The 18,123-nt window shown below is 36.4% G+C and overlaps 1 protein-coding gene across 3 annotated transcripts in view; it reads right to left on the bottom strand.

The window, feature by feature from the left end:
- Positions 1 to 18,123, bottom strand: part of PHIP (pleckstrin homology domain interacting protein) — a 108,441-nt gene that overhangs the window by 7,460 nt on the left and 82,858 nt on the right. For 2 of the 3 annotated variants that reach the window (XM_065681389.1, XM_065681391.1), the window contains exons 28-39: positions 13,567 to 13,678; positions 13,281 to 13,342; positions 12,258 to 12,413; positions 10,306 to 10,426; positions 8,206 to 8,331; positions 6,189 to 6,261; positions 5,744 to 5,794; positions 5,296 to 5,445; positions 3,529 to 3,681; positions 2,039 to 2,202; positions 1,304 to 1,584; positions 796 to 957 (exon numbers count right to left, since the gene is read on the bottom strand). In XM_065681389.1, coding sequence (XP_065537461.1) covers positions 796 to 957; positions 1,304 to 1,584; positions 2,039 to 2,202; positions 3,529 to 3,681; positions 5,296 to 5,445; positions 5,744 to 5,794; positions 6,189 to 6,261; positions 8,206 to 8,331; positions 10,306 to 10,426; positions 12,258 to 12,413; positions 13,281 to 13,342; positions 13,567 to 13,678 — 1,611 coding nt within the window. Of the gene's footprint in view, positions 1 to 795; positions 958 to 1,303; positions 1,585 to 2,038; positions 2,203 to 3,528; positions 3,682 to 5,295; positions 5,446 to 5,743; positions 5,795 to 6,188; positions 6,262 to 8,205; positions 8,332 to 10,305; positions 10,427 to 12,257; positions 12,414 to 13,280; positions 13,343 to 13,566; positions 13,679 to 18,123 lie in introns of those variants that run through there. The other variant, XR_010613201.1, reaches the window with a different exon arrangement.

Genomic DNA, 18,123 nt, shown 5'->3' with positions numbered 1-18,123 from the left:
CTCAGGGAGAGAAGGACTATAAGAAGTAACCAGATTAATTAGGCAGGGCCCAATCTGCAGACCACTGTTTCTTCATCTTCAGAGAAAAGACGCTTAGTGGATCTAGCTGCTTCACAGAAGCTTCACAACAGTTCAAAGCTCCTTCATTAACAGGAAAGATTTTATGACTAAGAGATCTTACTTCAGTCTCCACAGATGCTTTGAGTTTTAAGGTACCCAGACTCAAGAAGACCAAGCAAGTTCAGTTAGAAGACTGCATAAAACTATGTTCAATCAATCCTATGCTATAGGATTGATTCACTAAACAGAAGCAGTAAACACTATGTAGCTCTATTTTGCTGTGGCAAAAAGTGAAAGAACAAAGTTGCAGCTGGGATACTCTGATTTTATGCTTGTGGTTGTGTCATCACACTCAGCATTACTAACCCAAACATAACCCACGTAAATTTTACTAGGTAAAACCCACAGGCTTTGGAGTGTCACCCTGCAGAAATCTGCTTTGGAATCTGAGAACTCATAATATGACCCTTGTCATAATTGAAATGAAAGTGCAAACATAAAAATTGGCTAGACAACAGTTATCAAACCATGGAAATAGTGTTAAGAGTACTCAAACCTGCTGATTTATCAAGAAAGAACAACTGAGTCACACTTAGTTCCATCAGACTTCCCTATTCTGCTAAATCATAATGCATACTTGATTTCTCCATCCCCAAATTGTCATAATTAAAGTACACCACTACAGCCGCTACATCAATAACTAGAAGGGAGAAATGTTGCAAAGAAACTCCATACCTTGTTGATTAACAGTGGTAGACTTTACTTTGCGCTTGACTTGCTTCTCTTTCTCAGGATTTTCTCTTGTGGAGTTATTCCTAGTGTGATGACTGTAATCAGATTGAGTAGGGACTGATACAATATTCTGGTTCTTGGAATGTTTGGTTGAATTCTCCAGTACTAGAAGGACAAAAAGAAAAAAATAAATGCTGTTCTAGTCAAGTAGTTTATACCACAATCATTCTGATCTGGCTCAAAAGGAACTCACGTTGTACTATAAACAAACCATTTGAATAGTGATCTAGAGGCAAGCAAGCTTCCTGGATAAAACAACAGAGCCTAACTTGCTGAGTTTTCCTCTGAAGAACCTCAAAGGCCCTGCATCTTGAAAACAGAACCAGTCTTAACTGAGACAAATACACTGGGTATCCAAAACGGAAGTTCCATATTTATAAACATTCACAGTTTAAAACACCCCACAAAACCCAACAAAAAAACCCTGAAACAGTGAAAAACCCCAACTTGCCTGACTTTCCTGACCCTGCAGTAGTATTAGACTTTGTAATTAAAGGCTTTATTGTTAAAGGCTTTGCTCCTGAAGACGTAGATGGTTGCTCTGTAACAGCCACTTCTGTTGTTCCCCTGTTGCTTCTAGTCCGCACAAGGGAAGAGGTTTCAGCCGCTTTTCCATTCATCTGAGGAGGAACATGTCTCAGTGCTGTTGACCGCGCAGGTGCAGAAGATGAAGAGGTGGCAGCAGTTTCTGCCTTCAGCTGCGGTTTTATTAATCTCCTCTTCCTTTCAGGGCTGCAAAAGGAGTAACAATTTGGATCCTGGATGACCACTTTCTTACTCCCACATCTGAGACTGTGGGAGTAAACCAATCATCTCTGTATGAAGTACGGTCAAAATATGACATTTGCTGTGGAAATTCATGTAGTTGTGAGCCTCCAAACAGTGAATCTTTACAATAAATGCTACAGTTACATGACAAAGCACGATGCCATCACTACCCTAACGATGCTGTTTTACTGTACATGTTTAGCAGTTATTTGAATTTTAAGGACTTACACTAGGATAGCTCTAAGTAAAGCTTTAAACTCTTCCACATCATAGGGACTTGCATGTCAAAGCTACCATTCTGCAATATAGGGAACAGTAAAGGAACTATTAAGAAAAAAACAAACCACACTAAGTTCTAATGTTTAGGTATGTCAAACTGGCACAACATTTCATGAATACTTTACAGGAATTAATGTACCTGGATGCAACACTACTGGAAACTGAGCTGCTTCTACTTCTTTTTTTCCTTCTTTTCTTTATTGTATTTCTTTTATGAAAGCGTAGGGCAGATTTATAATCCGATAAAATAGAACTTATGTGTTCTTCAAAGAAAGCAGACAGGCGCAAACTCATGCTGTAGATCTAAAAAAGAAAAGCCAATAAACAAGTTGTATACTTTTCCAAAGCATCGTTGTACTTATTTACCATTGAGCAATAGCTACAAAAGTCAACTGATTGATATGGAAATGTTTAAAGGAAATGTACAGTCTGTCTCAACAAATTTACACTAATCTATGAGCAGGTTTAATTTTTTTCATGTCTTTGACAAGTGTGTTACAACTGAAGATTACACAAAAGTTAAAATTAGAAAAGCCACCTTTTCAACTGTCCCCTTCCATCTGCCTTTCCAGAAAGCATCCCTTTCTAGCTTCAGCAGAAACCACAGAGATCCTTAACCGAATTTTACTGTATTATACCAAGGGTGAAGAATCTGATTTTCTTCTGTATTAAGTTGCGTCCTTATATCCTGCATTTGAGCATCAGTCTATTCCTTTGAAACAGGTTCAAGGCATATATTAGAATTATGTAGGTGCTGATTCCTAGGCAGCCCCGACAGCGACTGGGAGTGTCTATTACTGACTGAAGAGAGATCAATCACTGATCGGTCCTTCTTGCTAGTCACCTACCTAGGAAGGAAATTTGTCCCTACATTCTAAGACAATGAAGACCTGATGATTAATTTGCTATTCAGAACAGCCAAACATAAAAGCTGCTAATAATTCCAGTTTAAGTAATGCACGTTACCAGAAGAAAAGCTACACAGAAGCCTTGAACGTGTGTACACATTTATAACTTTCACTGCTTACAGATACTGTACCTACAAGTCAATTTGAGAGAAAAGCATTATTAACTCTACCATTGGCAGGGCATCTCAGTATTAGGAAGAATGTAAGCAGCTTTGTTTCCCAGAAATTCTAAGTATTTCATTACAATCTCATGGCATACTGATGAACAGCATAGAATTTCATTATCCCCTATTCTCTATACCTGTGTATTTCAGTTTGGGACAACCTCCAAAGCAAAGGAGGTTCCATATGTGTTCCATATGTGTTTTCAAAACCTAGTTTCTTCACAAAACACCAGTTAAATTCCACTATTGTACCTACATTCATGTTTCTACAGATCTGTCTTTCAATGTGGCTCTCTCTTAGCATCCACTTTCAAGTATTTATTTTTGAACCATATTTGCAGAACATCAGAACTTCAGGTACTTAAACAGCACACATTCCTCTAAACCCCAAACCTATACTACTTTCTCAGAAATATTCTTGGTTGAAGGTCAGAAATAACGAAGCTGGTTTTTAAAGTAATCTCTCTGTTAACAGTGTCTCTCTCTTTTTTTTGGGGTCCCGTATTTTTCAGATGTAAGTATTGTTTCAAACAATAAAAAGAAAGAAAAAGTCTTACCCTTGATCTTTTACTTGGTGTATATGCCTTGGAATTGCTGAAAATAAGTCTCACATCTTTACATAACTCCATTGGTGACTCATAGTTGCCAGCTTCCAGTGTTTCTCTAACAGTAGAAAAATCCATAGGAGTGTCGATAATATCTCTGTAATCCTGTTAAGAAATAGCAAAGCCATGTATTACAAGCTTTTCCCCCCCACCATGAGTCTTAATGGAACATTTTCATTAGGATGCATTTGACAAACCTGTTCAAAGCAAATGTCTTCTTTAAATAGATACAGAGGGCAATTTGCTCCTTTCCGCTCATACACAATGAAACTCCTCAACAGGATCGAGGACAGAAGTTAACTGATTACAAGACTTTATTAATTTTAAAAAAGGATTTACTGAAATACAGAGCTCAAAATTTGCATCCTAAGGGCTGTATTACTGACACACACTCATGAAGATAACTGTGATACAAAAGTGTGACTACAAGCTTTCTGGGGGGCTTAACAGCTCAGACTTTGTACTAAGCCTAGCATCGTTTTTACATATTAGCTTTAAAATATGAAGTCTGGCTGTTTGAACCTGATCAGAGGCTTAGCACATCCCTACTGAAACCAGAGCAGTTTCCCAAATGGAGACCTGACAATTTGGGGAAGTAATATTAGAATAATGAAAACTCCACAGGCTTAAGTGGGACTGTGTTCAAGCCAGTAACAGAACTTTTCCTAGGCTATGGGAGAAACAGAGGAATATCTGTGTGAAGAAAAGCTTAAATACCAAAATGAATTAAAAAAGTTAATCCATGAGAGCAAAGAGAACTTGTGTGAGTGCCTCTGAACGTTAAGCAGGTGTGTGACATCAGGAGCAGGGTGTTTCATGCTTAAGCTTAATAAGGTGCTCTCTCTCAGACCACTTAAGGATCTCAAAACACAGTGGGCCACTTGTAGTTAGGCCGTGGTATAAAGTTTAGTTACTTCAAAAATGACGGTGCCCACTGACGGCAGAAGTGTCAAGACAGACACACCAGTGATTTCTGAAAGAGAAGCATTTATTTTCTCTAATTGGGAAGATTAATTTCCCCCATGTTAAATCACCTTAGAGTGGTATTTTAAACAAAACCTTCAGATACGCTAGAAGGAAAGCATGTAAACCCTTTGGCTTTGTTACTTAAACTAGACTAAAAGGCTAAATTGAATCCAAGGCAACAAGACTTTTGTGCTAAAATATTCTGAAGTTACAAACTAGCTCATGGCTATCTGAACTCCAGTGCAATCACCCGGGCAGAAAGCGAAACTGGCGAAAGTCATTACTACAGTTAATGGCTCACTACAGTTCTTCAAGTGGGTACTTTTTCTGAATCAAGCCCAGATGACTGATACGAAAATTAGCTTTTGTACTTCTGAAAAAAAAAAACCCAAACCGACCCATGACAACAATGGTCACACACAACAACCAAACAGATGTACTTCACATATGACCATTTTTCGCTCAGAAAAGGGAAGACGTCTTAATTGTAAAAGCTGTAACTTACTTAACATGGGCATCCCTGAATACAAAACAGTTTGCAACTAAAGTACTGCAGAGAAGTATAATTTCTTTTGAAATGACTTTAAAAAGACACTGAACACTAATATAAAGTGACAACCAAGCACTGAAAAAAATTTCTGTCAACAGAGATGCCTGAAGTTACCAGTTGGAAACATGGTCACAGTTTAAAAAATAGGAACCAACCGCCTAACAACTGGATTATAACTGGCCTTCCTGTTCCAAAATACTCACTGGATATTCAAGGAGATCCACTGGTTGTCGAAACGGTTCAGAGTCTTCACACTGAAAAATGAGATTCAGCAGCTCCTGGCATTGCTTCTTCCATGACTGAATATCATATGACTGAGCTCTATTACGTAGCCGGCGCTTTGGCTGATGATCCTGAAATGACAATGTTGTCTGGTGTATATTAAATAAACTAGCTGTTCTTACACAATCTAATGGAAAAGGTACCCTGCAGCATATAAATTCTAATTGATGAATTCATGACATGCAGCAGCACAGACAAAAATGCTTTTGCATTGAACAGATCACTAGAACAAAACGTCACTTTTAAGTTCAAACCTTTCCAAAAGCTGACATTAGATGATAATAAAAACACTTTCAGTTTTGCATTCCTTTGTTTAACCAATGCTTGTCTAATTATCTGTAGCACTGTAAATCATAAAATAAGATTTACCTTTCTTTTTCTAGTGGAAGTTCCTGGCACATTTGTATCTTTCTCTTCTTCCTTTGAGCAAGATAATGAGTCGCATAAAAAGGTTAAAAAAATATAAGCATGTATGAGTAGGTGAATGCTTTTATACTTCATTTATAATTTGATTTTTTATAATTCTATCCCTGTCCCTCTGGGAAGCATTTCATGTGACTGCCAGTTTTGAGAACCTCTCAGAATTCTAAGCAGCGTCTAAATTCTCCAGCAAGCTGCTAAAGCATTAAAGGAGAGGAGCCTGAATTTTTAGCCAGTTTCCCAGCTGACAAACAAGAAACATTTAATTGACAGAGAAGTACACCCCACTCCCTCACAGCGACTGAAATTGGTACTTTTGTACCCAGCAGGACAGAGACAGCAGTCCTGTTTCTCCAGTTAACCAATGCCAACGTCTTAAGACACAACCACGTACCTCATCAGAGTCAGACAACACTTTCTTCTTCATTGCATTGTATAATGGAATTATGTCATAGCAACTCTGGTCTCTGTGTAAAAAGAAATACACACTAACATTTATTTCCTATCTACACCTATGGGATCAACTATATTATGCCTATGATAAGGAAAATGTTTACAAAGCCATTCCCAAATAAAATGATACAGTGTTTAGTGATGTATGAATACTAAGAGGACTGCAGTAATGAGAAAAGCTTGTCTTCAGCTCAAAAAGCTGTAAAATATCTCTGCACTCTGTAAAATACAGACCATTTAACAGTGTCAATGTTTTAAAATTGAAAACCATACTCTTTTACCATGAATGCATTAGCATTAGAAAAATCTAACACTATACCACATAAAGGGCTCTGGGGCCCATCTAGCTTTCTAAGAAGCAGTACAGTGGATTTAGTGTACAGAAGTGCAATTCAATACATTAGCAAACATAATGCAAGACAGCTGAAATGTAATGTTTATTTGTGTAAGGACTAACACTATTATTGTATAAACCTGTATAATTAAATCAGCAAAACAAACACTGATTTTCAATTCTTGTATAACGCAGCAAAAGATAAGCCCAAAGGTGTTCCACTATGTAGCCATACAAACCACCGGAAAACCAGGAGTAAATACTCAGCAACTCTACACTGGAATTGCAATCCATAATACAAGCTACCGTATTTAACTATAATTATCACAAGAAGATCTCAGGGAGAAGGTGAGAAAAAGATCAAGCAACACCCCCTTCCCTATTTTCTGCTTTTTAAAAGACTTGGGTAATTTAAGAGTCTAAGCCTGGGATTCTCAGAGGCATCTAGATAATTTAGTCTCATTAGAACAAAGGGGTTTGCCTTCCATGGTCTAGGCCTTCTGCCCCACACTAAAAGTACAAGTCTGGGCTTTATGTGCATTGCTACTTCACTTACATGGGTATATTAATAAACACAAGCTATAGGCCATTATTAAGGAAGAATATCCACATGTTCCACTAATTTAGCTTAGCCAATTAAAAAACACACTTTGACAAACCTTGAGCTGCTTAGTTAGTCAGAAGGAAACCCTCATGTAGGCTGAAAATGTTAAAGAACAAACACAGTACTAGAGAAGCCCTTTAGAAACACATGTTTCTAATGGTGCATTTCACTGAAACTTTTAAGTTAAGTATTTTTCGTTCTCCAGCCAGTATCAGAAATCATAAGCACTGAAGATATAAGAAAAATTGGGTATGGAGTCAAAGTCCAACATTTCCAAATACATAATGCAATTCTAATGTTTTAAGAGCACACAAAATAAAAAATAACAAGATTCAATTTAACACTGAGAAACCAAATTACTAAAAATATCATGATTTTTGTTGCACTAATTAAGTATCTTCTTGTTTTTACAAGGCAGGAACAGGAGCATTCACAGTGTACAAGCAAATCAAGACAGTGGACACACTCAGTAAGCTCTCACAAACTTCAGGCCCACAGATGTATCAAGTGACTGAGAAACCTGAAACATTTCTCATTCAGCTTTTCTACAGACAATAATAAAACATTTGACAGACAACTACTATCTGTCGACCTCAAAGCTTCCAGTTTTTATTTTGCATAACACCATTTTCAATCACACTATAAATTGTAAAGACTTCAGAATTAAATGCCCACGATTACATCAACATAGGAGTTCTAATTTTGAGTTTGAATACTGCCTAACTTGCCTCTAAACGTATCTATCACTCCATGTAGTCAGACCCATTTTTATCGTTTAGCAGAAAGTCTCTTCAAATAAAATGCCACGTCAATCTATGCCAATCAATGTATTACAAAACTTTGTCTACGTTTGCAAAACAACATATTCTTTGTCAAGATGAGCTTTATTCTTTTCTGCCCCAACAGCAGACAACAGGCTTATTCAAGCTGCAGTACTATTTCACTTTAAAATTCAGATCTGAAAAGGCGGAATACCTTGGGAAGAGATAGAAACAACAACAGAGCTACTAAGCAACTCACTTTATGAAGTGCAGCAGAAGATCTGTGACAAATTTGGCAGATTTGACAATAGGACTTCCAGGTTCATTAAATGTGCGAGTATTATGTTCTATGTACCGGACTTCCCACATTAATGAAGAAAGGCGCCTGTATATGAAAGGAGGGAAAAGGGGAGGGGAATTAAAAAAACATGCTTCCAGCAACATATATGAAACAGGAGAAAAAGCCTTACATCCTTCTTCCAGTGTATTATCGCATTCATCTTTTCGTTTTACACTAGATCAGAAAACATGCACGCTCTGAGATGTTGCCCTATGTGACCAGCAGAAGGCAGCTTTCTCAGGTTTCCTGCTCTCATGTTATGTCCTGCAGTAATCTATACAAATGGCTTTGAGAATATACAGCTGACACTCCTTGGGATAATTCAGCTGAGATGCTTCAGCTTTTATACGTAACCCAGCCCCTATCACCTCTTAAGTCACAGCTGAGGATTACCAAAATAGTAATAAAGAATTTATTAAAAGTATATATTTTTCTGACAGATAGACAATGATAAGAGTTTCCTGCCACAGCTCCGATTTAATGACGTAACTATACAACAGCCACATTATGAAAAATGATGCACGAAAGCAAAAATAACTGAAAAACCCAAATCTAGAAAAACCCCACAAAAAATAAATATTTGTGATTTAAAAAAAAAAAAAAAAGTCATATTAGTTCAAATCAAAACTCTGACAGCACAGAAGTTACAAATACTAGTATGAAAGCAAAGGATTATATGTAAACTATGATGAAAAGCATAAGCATTTAAATGCAACTTAATAATGTTTATGGGTCCAGCATTGAATGCTATGTGATGCCAGCAGTGACTAGGAAAGTTTGTAACTATTCTGTTTGGTTTTGCATTTTTCAAAACCATACACGCATGTGAAGACTCCTGGTTCAGAGAAGAGAAAGTGTGTTTTAAGGTAAGCCTCATGAAAAGCTACCAAAGTCACAAGTGATCTGAACAATCCCTCCTTCAGAAGGTGAAGAAAAAATGTTACTGGAAAGCACAAGACAAGGTGTTGCTTATTACCTAACCAGGCTTTGGAAGTAATAGAAACTAACAACAGAGACTTAACTGAAGAAGGTATGCTGACTGCCAAGAACTTCTACTTACTCTTTTGACAGGAGAAACAAAATCCAGCAAAAAAATCCTCTCCACCTCTGACTGCAAAGCAGTACATTACAGAAGTGAAAGCTGGATTACCTTCTATCACATAATAAACATGGAACAATAAATGTGCATTACTGCGTTACTGCATTACAACATATAAAAAAAGAGGTGTTTTTTTTTATTAAAATTTAATTAAAAAAATTAATTTTTTAAATTAATTTTTTTTATTAAAAATTAATTTTTAATTTTGATTTTAATTCAGAATTCAATCTTCAGTTAGGACTCAAAATACTACAAATTAGCTTTGAAATTTGGCCCAAACCAAAATACTATCCATGGTTTACTCAAAACAAGTATTAGAGGGACACTGATCTTCAACCCAGAAATATCCTGAGAATGAAAGGAAACAAAATTAATTTAATGGAGCATTCTCCTTCGTAGATAATACTTACTGTAAAATAATAGAGCAATTTCAATCCCTGGTTAGGAAAACATCAAAGCAGTGTCAAAAAGTTAACTCACTTTTGTTTGCTGTCCGGCAACTGAGAAGTTCAAGGCCAGTAATTTGATAAGCTATTTTCTGTGTAGCTTCTTAAGTGACAATACAAGATTATTTTTTTTTAAGCACATTAGGACAAACACACTTGACATATTTCTAAGATTTTGCTTATTAAAAAACAGGGGTTTGTTTTTAATGTGGAAACTTAATCCTCCTGACTAAATCTGAATCTTATTTGCATAAGCAGGAATCTGAATGTCAAGTAACACTGAAATACATTTTGGAGAAGAGATGTACAGTCCTTTTCAAAGGTTTATAAAAGGAAACCTTATCAAGGATAGAAGATGGGAGAAACGGAAAGGACACACCTGTACCCATCTCTTACTTGGGTATTACAAGACAAAGAGCTACCAAAAATATGGTTGGCAGTATTTCACAGCAGGAACCAAGACTTGGGTCTAACCTGTAAAATCTGCTTTCCAGTCTTTGTTTAATGGTACTGAGGTCTGTGGGATATGCCACAACAGTGCAATACATTGGGTAAGCTTGGAGATCCACAGGTGCCACAAAAGCAGAAGCAATATCTAGACAGAATGCAAAATAAATAAAAATAAGTTATATTCCACAAATGTCCTTGGCAGCTTCAAGATTCACATCCTCCCACAACACATGCCGTTTCTTAATGTCTGAAACACACTTTCCTTACTGTGTTTATAAAATAGCAACAATAACTACTCTGAAAATTTGTGACATTCTCCATAAAAAAATGCTTGCTGATACGGATGCTCTAAGTACAACCACTGCAGTCACTACCCATTCAGTAGTGCATGAAGCACCAATGCTCCTCAGAGACAATGCAAATGTACGTAAGACACAAACATTTGAAAAGTAGATTTAAGTGTATAAATTATATATATATGAAAACATGCAGCTCAGTATTGTTATTTACAATATAGGGCAATTTCATTTGGTTTGATATTGCCACTCTCTCACCTTCAAAGGAAGTAATGCATTGAATTCTTACCATAAAGTTACAGTACTATTTCAATCTCATTAAGACTGAAAACTACACTCAAAGTAAAACAGAAACACATCTTCTGTCCCTACCTAACAGTGAAGACTTCTAAAACAAATCCATCATAATGCTAGCAGACTGCTGAGCAATTTAAATCTGTGCACAAACTTGGGTTTTTTAATTCTTCCTGTGTTTAGGAGCATTATGAGTGCTTAGACACATGCTACCATTTTATACCTCAAGGGAAAATACCATAATATAAAAACATAAAAAACCTTTACAGTCGCTCAGGAAAGTCTTTAAGAACAGAAAGTACCTTGTTGCTAAACAGACTGTTCTTGTAAAAGCTGTTTACTCACTCTTAAGAATGTTCTAGCAACTGCTACTTTGTACCAATATATACCACATATGCTACAGTTAAATCCCAAACTAAGCAGCATGCCCTGCAAGGTAATGCAAAACACACAACCATGACTCTTAGACAACAGAGTGAGAACAACTAGAATTTCATTTCCTAACAAGTTTTTTTTAATGTAATTCTGTAATTTGGATTACTACACTGTATGGCTATTACCTTGCTTCAAGTACTTCAAAAATCTGTTAAAAAACAATTATCTGTGACAACTTATATATTTAATTTATGACCACTGTTAGCCTGGTCATAAACCCAAGACTGCTGACTTAACACAGTTTCCTTACCATAAAACATACAGAAGACTTACGATTTAGCCCGCATTTCACTGGTGGATCTCAATCTCTGACACCTATCTTTGATCATGTAAATGTTGCAGTGATGTGTTAAACGTTTTAACAGTTACCTTTTCAGAAGCTGCCTGTAAAGACTAATTGCAACTGTAAAGACTAACTTAAAAGCCATTTGCTATTCAGTTGCAGGGAATTAATCAATTACTTTTTCCACATCATTTTTTGTAACCATGCAATATGGAGGAGAAAACAGGAGTTAGGCTACTGCAAGGAAAATCTACACATTCTCGCATTAAGCATAAAAGATTCCCCTGACTGCATCTGCTTGTAATATAGTTAATATTCTGTTCATCATGAACTTTGCCATTTTAACCCCAAGAAGAGATTCTGCTAGCTAAAGTAAAAAAAAAAAAAAAAAAAAAAAAAAAAAATCAAGGACTTGTTTTTCCCCTGTAAAACCCAACCCCCTAGCCTATTTCAAAACAGTAGTTACCTCTGAAAAAAGGAGAAAATTTAGGTTTTTTCATGCTCACTACATGAAAAATTAAAATATGTGCAATGACAAAGTTTTGTTCCAGTTAATCTAGAAGTAAAAGTTGTATTTTATCACATTCATTTTGGTAATTTCAGAGGTACATGTGAGCCTAGTCCAAAAATGTAACACAAAACCATCTCACATATTATTCAGCATTTACCTAAAGTCATGAGTTGGTTGATCCCTGCAATAACTCTGTCACACTCCTCATCTCGGGTCCTGGAACCCCACTCTCCATCCAGAGGTTTGTAGAGCAGTGTTCTACGTTCATCATCTGTTAAAGGAACACTAGTTCCCAGTTCTTCTGGAAATACAGCTGGAATGTAACATGAAAACAAAATAAAACATAAATCTTTGTATCTTGTGCAATACATATACCTGCAATTTAAAGATACAGCAACATCATTTTACTGACCAATACAAATGCGTAGTACCCAATTTGCTCAGACATTTTGGATGCAACTAGTATCCTTTCTGTATATTGATGTATAACTAAAAAAGAATTATTTATGGTTACTTCTACGCTTACTTATAAGTGCCAGTATTATCAAACATCTCCTAGAAAACACAAGGAAATAATGTGATTCTACTTTGTTTCCTAACCAGCTTTTTATAAAAAAAAAAAAAAAAAAACAAACCAAAAAAACCCCCCAAAAAAAAAACCTGAGGAAGGAAGAAACACAATATTCTTCCCTGGAAAAGTGCCCAAACTATGCCGTCCACTCTGCAGCACATCTATCTGTCACACGTGCTGGGCCAGACAGGGAACAAGTCCTCCTGTTAATCAAACTACCACACAGGCATATGCTGAATCTTCAATACACTGAACATCTGCAGTCATGCTGACAGGTCCCAGACACAGGGCACCAGTGTATCTTTAATCCTCCCTAACTGTACAAAACTGTACCTTTAACTGTATGTCATCTATTGCAAGTTTTTGTAACATCTCTATTTCCAACATGCACTTAGTTTGTCAAAGGATAGCTGTATTTTTCTTTTGCAGTTCTTTTACCTTGACCCACTTTTAGTTTAATAATTGATTTAAGGATGTTCTTGAAACGCAACTGGTTTGTGGGCTTTCCCCCTACTCCCCAAGAGAAACAGCATTATTTAAGTAAAATCATACGTTTTTTTCCTTCTTTAAACACACCCTTTAAGCAACTATGTTATTAATGTACCATACCATTAGTTGGTATCAACTCCATGTCCCAAGGGCTCATCTTCTCAGTGTCACTATTGTCCCAGCTTAAAAAACAAACAAACAAAAGCCACATCTAAATTATCTACTAATATTGCTTCAACAATGTAATTATTTAATGTTTGTAACTTAACTATACATACACCACAGAGTATTACAATAAACTGGTACAGTGAGATGCATGACTGAATTTAATGCAAGCAAGTTGCTCAGTCAATCCTTCAAATGAAATAACTAATTAAAATAAAAGATTGATCATAAATTTACTAACCAGACATTGTAGCACTGAAATAAGCTATCAGGATAATCAGGCTGAAGAGGTTCCTGGCTTTCGATTGTTCCAAACCACCACGCATCATCTATCACTGACCTGAAACGATCACCTAGGTGAGAACACAAAACAATTTAATTAATACAAGGAACCTTATGCCTCCCAGTAAAAGCAGTTTTTAGATACCTTTGGCTTGATGTTGAATACAGAAATCCTTCTGAACATTTGCAACATCAATAGGCAAATCATGAGTCGCACTCAGTTAAATAAAAATTAAAAATTAAATTCTTTCTGAAGGCTGCTTTTAAGCAAAAATTAAAGTTAATACGGCATTAAAAATTATTAAAAAATCTACATATTCTTCATATACGCATTCCTTGATTTCATAGAAATATAAGACATTTCAATGCTGTCACGTTAAGACTCAAATCTACTTGTCTTAAACACTACATGTTATCTTAAAGTAACTGAGCATTGTGATGCTTTTGTACAGTGAATATTTTGCACATTGCTGAGCTCCTTCTCAGTTTTTGAAGTGCTTTTTGAGCTACCCAAATGCAATCAAGAGGTTCATTCTCTTTACTATGCAGGCAATCTGACTGATAAAGAATAACATTTATTAAAGCTTTTCCAAAAGGTTAGCAAAGTAATTTACTGTGACTTGAAATGGTTTCACTACTGTAAAGCATTTGCCTAGCTGAGAAAAAAGGTCACAAGTGTTATTAAAAAAAAATTACACATGAGAATCCATGCCTTACACAGCATCATAAAGCCCAACATTTTCTGCAACACATACCACAGAATTCAGAAACAATTTTTAGTGGCGTATTCAGTTCGCTCAATACAAGAACAAATGTAATTTAAGTGCACAATTCCAAAAACTGCAGTTTTTTGTTTTCACAGCATTGGAACGTACACACTCTTTCTCAACTGCTGCAGTATTTGTTCTATTCCAACACATCCACACTCTGCCCAAATGCTTGCTGCAGTTGTCTGAATTAGTAAGAAGAAAATATATTCTCAATATTGTTCTTTACTGCATTTTTTTCCATTTAACGGATTGCAAGTAATTCTATGACAATTACAAAGCTTCCATTATTAGTCCTAATTGTCATGACTGCAACCGAACAAAGTATACCAGAAATATCTGAAATGGCAAGATCAAAAATATAAGTAAGAGGTGATGCTTTATTTTAAAGGAATAAATTTTTCTAAAGAGCTCTTAAAGCACAGTCTCCTAACATGTCATTCCCTAGCAATCAGTTTTACAACAGTATGTGTGTAGGTACAACTGCAAGTGCCCTCATGGGGCTCAACATTAAGCAGATGAAAACCACTTAAAGGAGTGTATCCTGGCAGCAGTTCTGATTTTTCAAGAGCCACAGCATTCCTATGGACAGAATGCTAAAGCTGAAAACAATTTGTTTGAAAAAGCCCAGAGAACAATCTCCTGAATCATAGTTTTTCCAGTGTCCTGTGTGCTGCTTCATCTACGTGGACAGCAGACTGAAAATTCTTACTGGAAGGATTTAGCACAGTTTCCCAGGACTTTTTAATCACCAGATGTCAGCTTGATAAAAATATAAACTGTAGGTTGAACTTAAAGTGGCTGCTATGTAAGAAACACACATACACACTTGTCTAAGACATATAGCTAAAGCTGCACAAATCCTGCCAGAAGGTAGCTTTTAGCCATGTATTAATCTTGTAGTTAAGCTATAATAAAACAAAGATATGCAATAAATACAATCTGAGTAGAAATAAGAACCTGTCACTTCTTAAACTTTGTTCTTTCTGAAAGGATTAATACATTGATATACATTTAATATTAAAAAACTCCATAAATACAGATATTCTTCCCTAAACAAAACCCCCCCCCCAAAATCCCAAACCAACCAAAAAAAACAAAACAAAAAATACCCCCCCAACCAACCCAAATGATAAAAACACACCACCAAAAAACCTAGCAAAACCCCCCACCAAAACACCCAGGATTGTTATTTGTTAAAGGATCAATGCTTTAATGACTTAAAGTGGAGGCAGAAAATTTCACATCCAGCAACTCTCCAAATAGTAGCTATAAAAATATTGATTTGTAGGCTAGGTGCCAGAAATCATAGAGGAGTAAGGAAGATAGTAACAGTAGTCCTGAGAAGACAAACCAGCAACTGCATGACATGAAAAAAATACCAGTTTGTTGATGAGAAGTTAAAGTTCAGAAGACTTGACCATGTCAGATAAATCTTGAAGATTTCAGATTCATGTGGCTGAAAAGTCAGAACTATACATGAAACTGTTCCTAAGGCATTTCTTCTTATCTATGACCTACTCTCAAGGAACATTTTTATACTGTGTTCCACACTGCAACAAAACAGTGCATGATTTGTCCCAGATACATAAGCATACATTAATAAAATATCTGAAGTATCAACACAGAGCAGGGTAGCAATCTGGAAGGACTCTGGAAGAGCTGCAGCAGTTTTAACTGCAGTGTCTTTGCTATCTCTGCTTTAGCATTTCATATGGCCTCAAAGAAGGAAGCTATTTTATCACTAGCTCTACGACCCATAGAAGAACTGAAGAATGAACTCTAATGCACACTTGTCAGAGTTAGAAGCTGGTATTAGGCACCAGTGGCCTTAAACTCACATTTATTTACACTGAAGTCTTGATAAAAGGTTCTGGCACTTTTAATACTTTTTGTGCAGCTCTGATTCCTTCCACACTGCAAATTTCTCAAAATACAGTTGCCAGCCCAGGAAGCAGATGCTACCCGTGCTTGTTCCCTTCAGAGCAGCAAGAGCAATGTTTCAAAGTCCCTAACTCCTGGATTTCTATACTGACAACTGACAGATGACATCTGGCTAGGCCATCCACATACAAGGTATAGCAGCCATTCTTCTACTGCTGCTTCGATCTTGTGGGAAAATATGTATGGCATGGCAGAGCAAGACAAGACCACAGATCCATAACCATCAGGAAAGAGCAAAGCTTGGTGACATATCAGTAGATGTTGACCAATCTTGTGTCTTAAAAAATCTTTAAACCAAAATGATCTTGAAAGAAGAAATCAAGGTAAACATTTCCTATTGCATCAGAAGCTGAGGGTCTTTGCCAAAGTCCCTACAGAATCAAAGATAAACTGTCTTTCCAGGCAACAGAGCATACAGTATGAGATGATATGGAACTTATTAATATGGTCATATGTAATTTACACATCTACTGCTAAAGCACACATCCTAAGTAGGCACATCATGATGTGCAATCAAAGAACAGAAGATCAATTCATCTTTCCTGGCAAAGTCAGATAAGAAATGTAAGTTTTTAATATTCATCTGTGCCACTTCTTCAGGTTACTTAGTTATGATGAACTTGAGAGGACAGCACTTTGAAAATTGCAATACAGACTAAGGAAGCAGTGTATTTACAGAGATGTTGTATGTTGGACCAGTCATTTCTACACAGGCAGTAAGATACACCATCATGTTCTTGCCTTAAAATCCATCATTCTCCTATATGATGCTTTGCCTGCAGTGGCAAGAAATGCTGGCAAGTCAGCTTTGTGAATATTAGCCACAGCTCCCAAATTAAAAGAACCACAGGAATTGAGTTGGTACAGAAATCACTGCTACTTTACAGATGATGTGTTTTTAACATTAAGATCTGCTTAAAAACAAACAAACAAAACCCAAACCTACCAACCAAAAAGCCACCAAAACAAAACACAACAAAACAGAGACAATCTAAGGCTGTTTTTATGAATGAGAACATATGTATTTCCTGATCTCCTGAAAAAAAACCCCCACACCCTCAGATGTTCATATTATCATAATGCAACTTTCTCTCCCCCTAGGTTAGATTTCACTGTTGAAAGGTGTTCTTTATTATCATATGAAAAAGATGACTAGGAAATAGATGTGACTGAAGGACAGGCCTGCCACTGACTTACTCCAGTATACAATACTTGGGAATAATTAATCACGGGCAAAGTAAAATGAGTAAAGAACATTCCCATTCACACGGCAGTGAATAATAATCATACCCATTTCAATAAAGCTAAAGCATATGGGGTTTAGAACAGAATTTGAACAAATATAGAGATGGGAAAGGCATTCTCTTTGTACAGTCTAGAAGTCATGCATTTCCTATTTCCAGTAGAAATTTTGAAATAGAACACCCCCCCCCCCACATTTCTACTTAGCAATGAAGTTGTAAGAGGGCCTTAAATCAGAACAGAGACAAGCAATATATAGGTGACAGTAAATTATCAGTTACCAATAAACACATTTCTAAAAAGTATTCTTAATTTCTCTCTGCAAACACACAACTGAGATTTCCTTTGCACTTTCTTTTAGATTACCTTCTGTATTTTGTTTGCTTGCTTTAGGCATCAGTCAAGGGCAAAACAGGACTCTGCACCCAAATATACAGAGCCTATTCTCCAACTTCAACAGAGCATTAGGATTTATTTACCGTAACCTACTTCTTAATAAGCTATCATGAAAATAGGCAGACACTTAGAACAACAAGCAAACAAAGCCACATGAAAAAATCCTC

Source organism: Lathamus discolor, chromosome 5 (genome assembly GCF_037157495.1).
Source record: "Lathamus discolor isolate bLatDis1 chromosome 5, bLatDis1.hap1, whole genome shotgun sequence".
In the NCBI taxonomy this organism is placed as follows: domain Eukaryota; kingdom Metazoa; phylum Chordata; class Aves; order Psittaciformes; family Psittacidae; genus Lathamus; species Lathamus discolor.
The sequence above is the reverse complement of the archived record's forward strand: the minus strand, read 5'-3'. Positions and strand labels throughout refer to the sequence as shown.